The 255-nt window shown below is 65.5% G+C and overlaps 1 protein-coding gene across 1 annotated transcript in view; it reads right to left on the reverse strand.

Moving 5' to 3' along the window:
* LOC104506570 (transcription factor GATA-5) overlaps nt 1-160 on the reverse strand; it is a gene marked incomplete at its 5' end in the record, with an annotated part of 8,745 nt that extends 8,585 nt beyond the window's left edge. Inside the window, one exon of the mRNA XM_010147560.1 lies at nt 11-160. Within this exon, the coding sequence (XP_010145862.1) occupies nt 11-160 (150 nt within the window). The remainder of the gene's footprint in view (nt 1-10) is intronic.
* Between the last annotated feature and the right edge of the window lie 95 nt (nt 161-255).

Consider the following 255-nt stretch of genomic DNA (forward strand, 5'->3'; position numbering starts at 1 on the left):
TTCGGTGGCTTGGGCGGCCGGTTGATGCCGTTCATTTTGTGGTAGAGCCCGCAGGCGTTGCACAGGTAGTGCCCGGTGCCGTCCTTCCTCCAGAGTGGTGTGGACATGGCCCCGCAGTTCACGCACTCCCGGCCGTCCCCGGGGAACTCCTCCAGGTACTCTGGAAGAGACACCCAGGGCGTGCAGGTCAGGAGCCGTGCCCAAGGCTGCCCACGGGAACCCTGTGGGAGAGGGTCCCTAATCCTCTGTGCCCTG

Source organism: Eurypyga helias, unplaced genomic scaffold (genome assembly GCF_000690775.1).
Source record: "Eurypyga helias isolate BGI_N326 unplaced genomic scaffold, ASM69077v1 scaffold8820, whole genome shotgun sequence".
NCBI lineage: Eukaryota > Metazoa > Chordata > Aves > Eurypygiformes > Eurypygidae > Eurypyga > Eurypyga helias.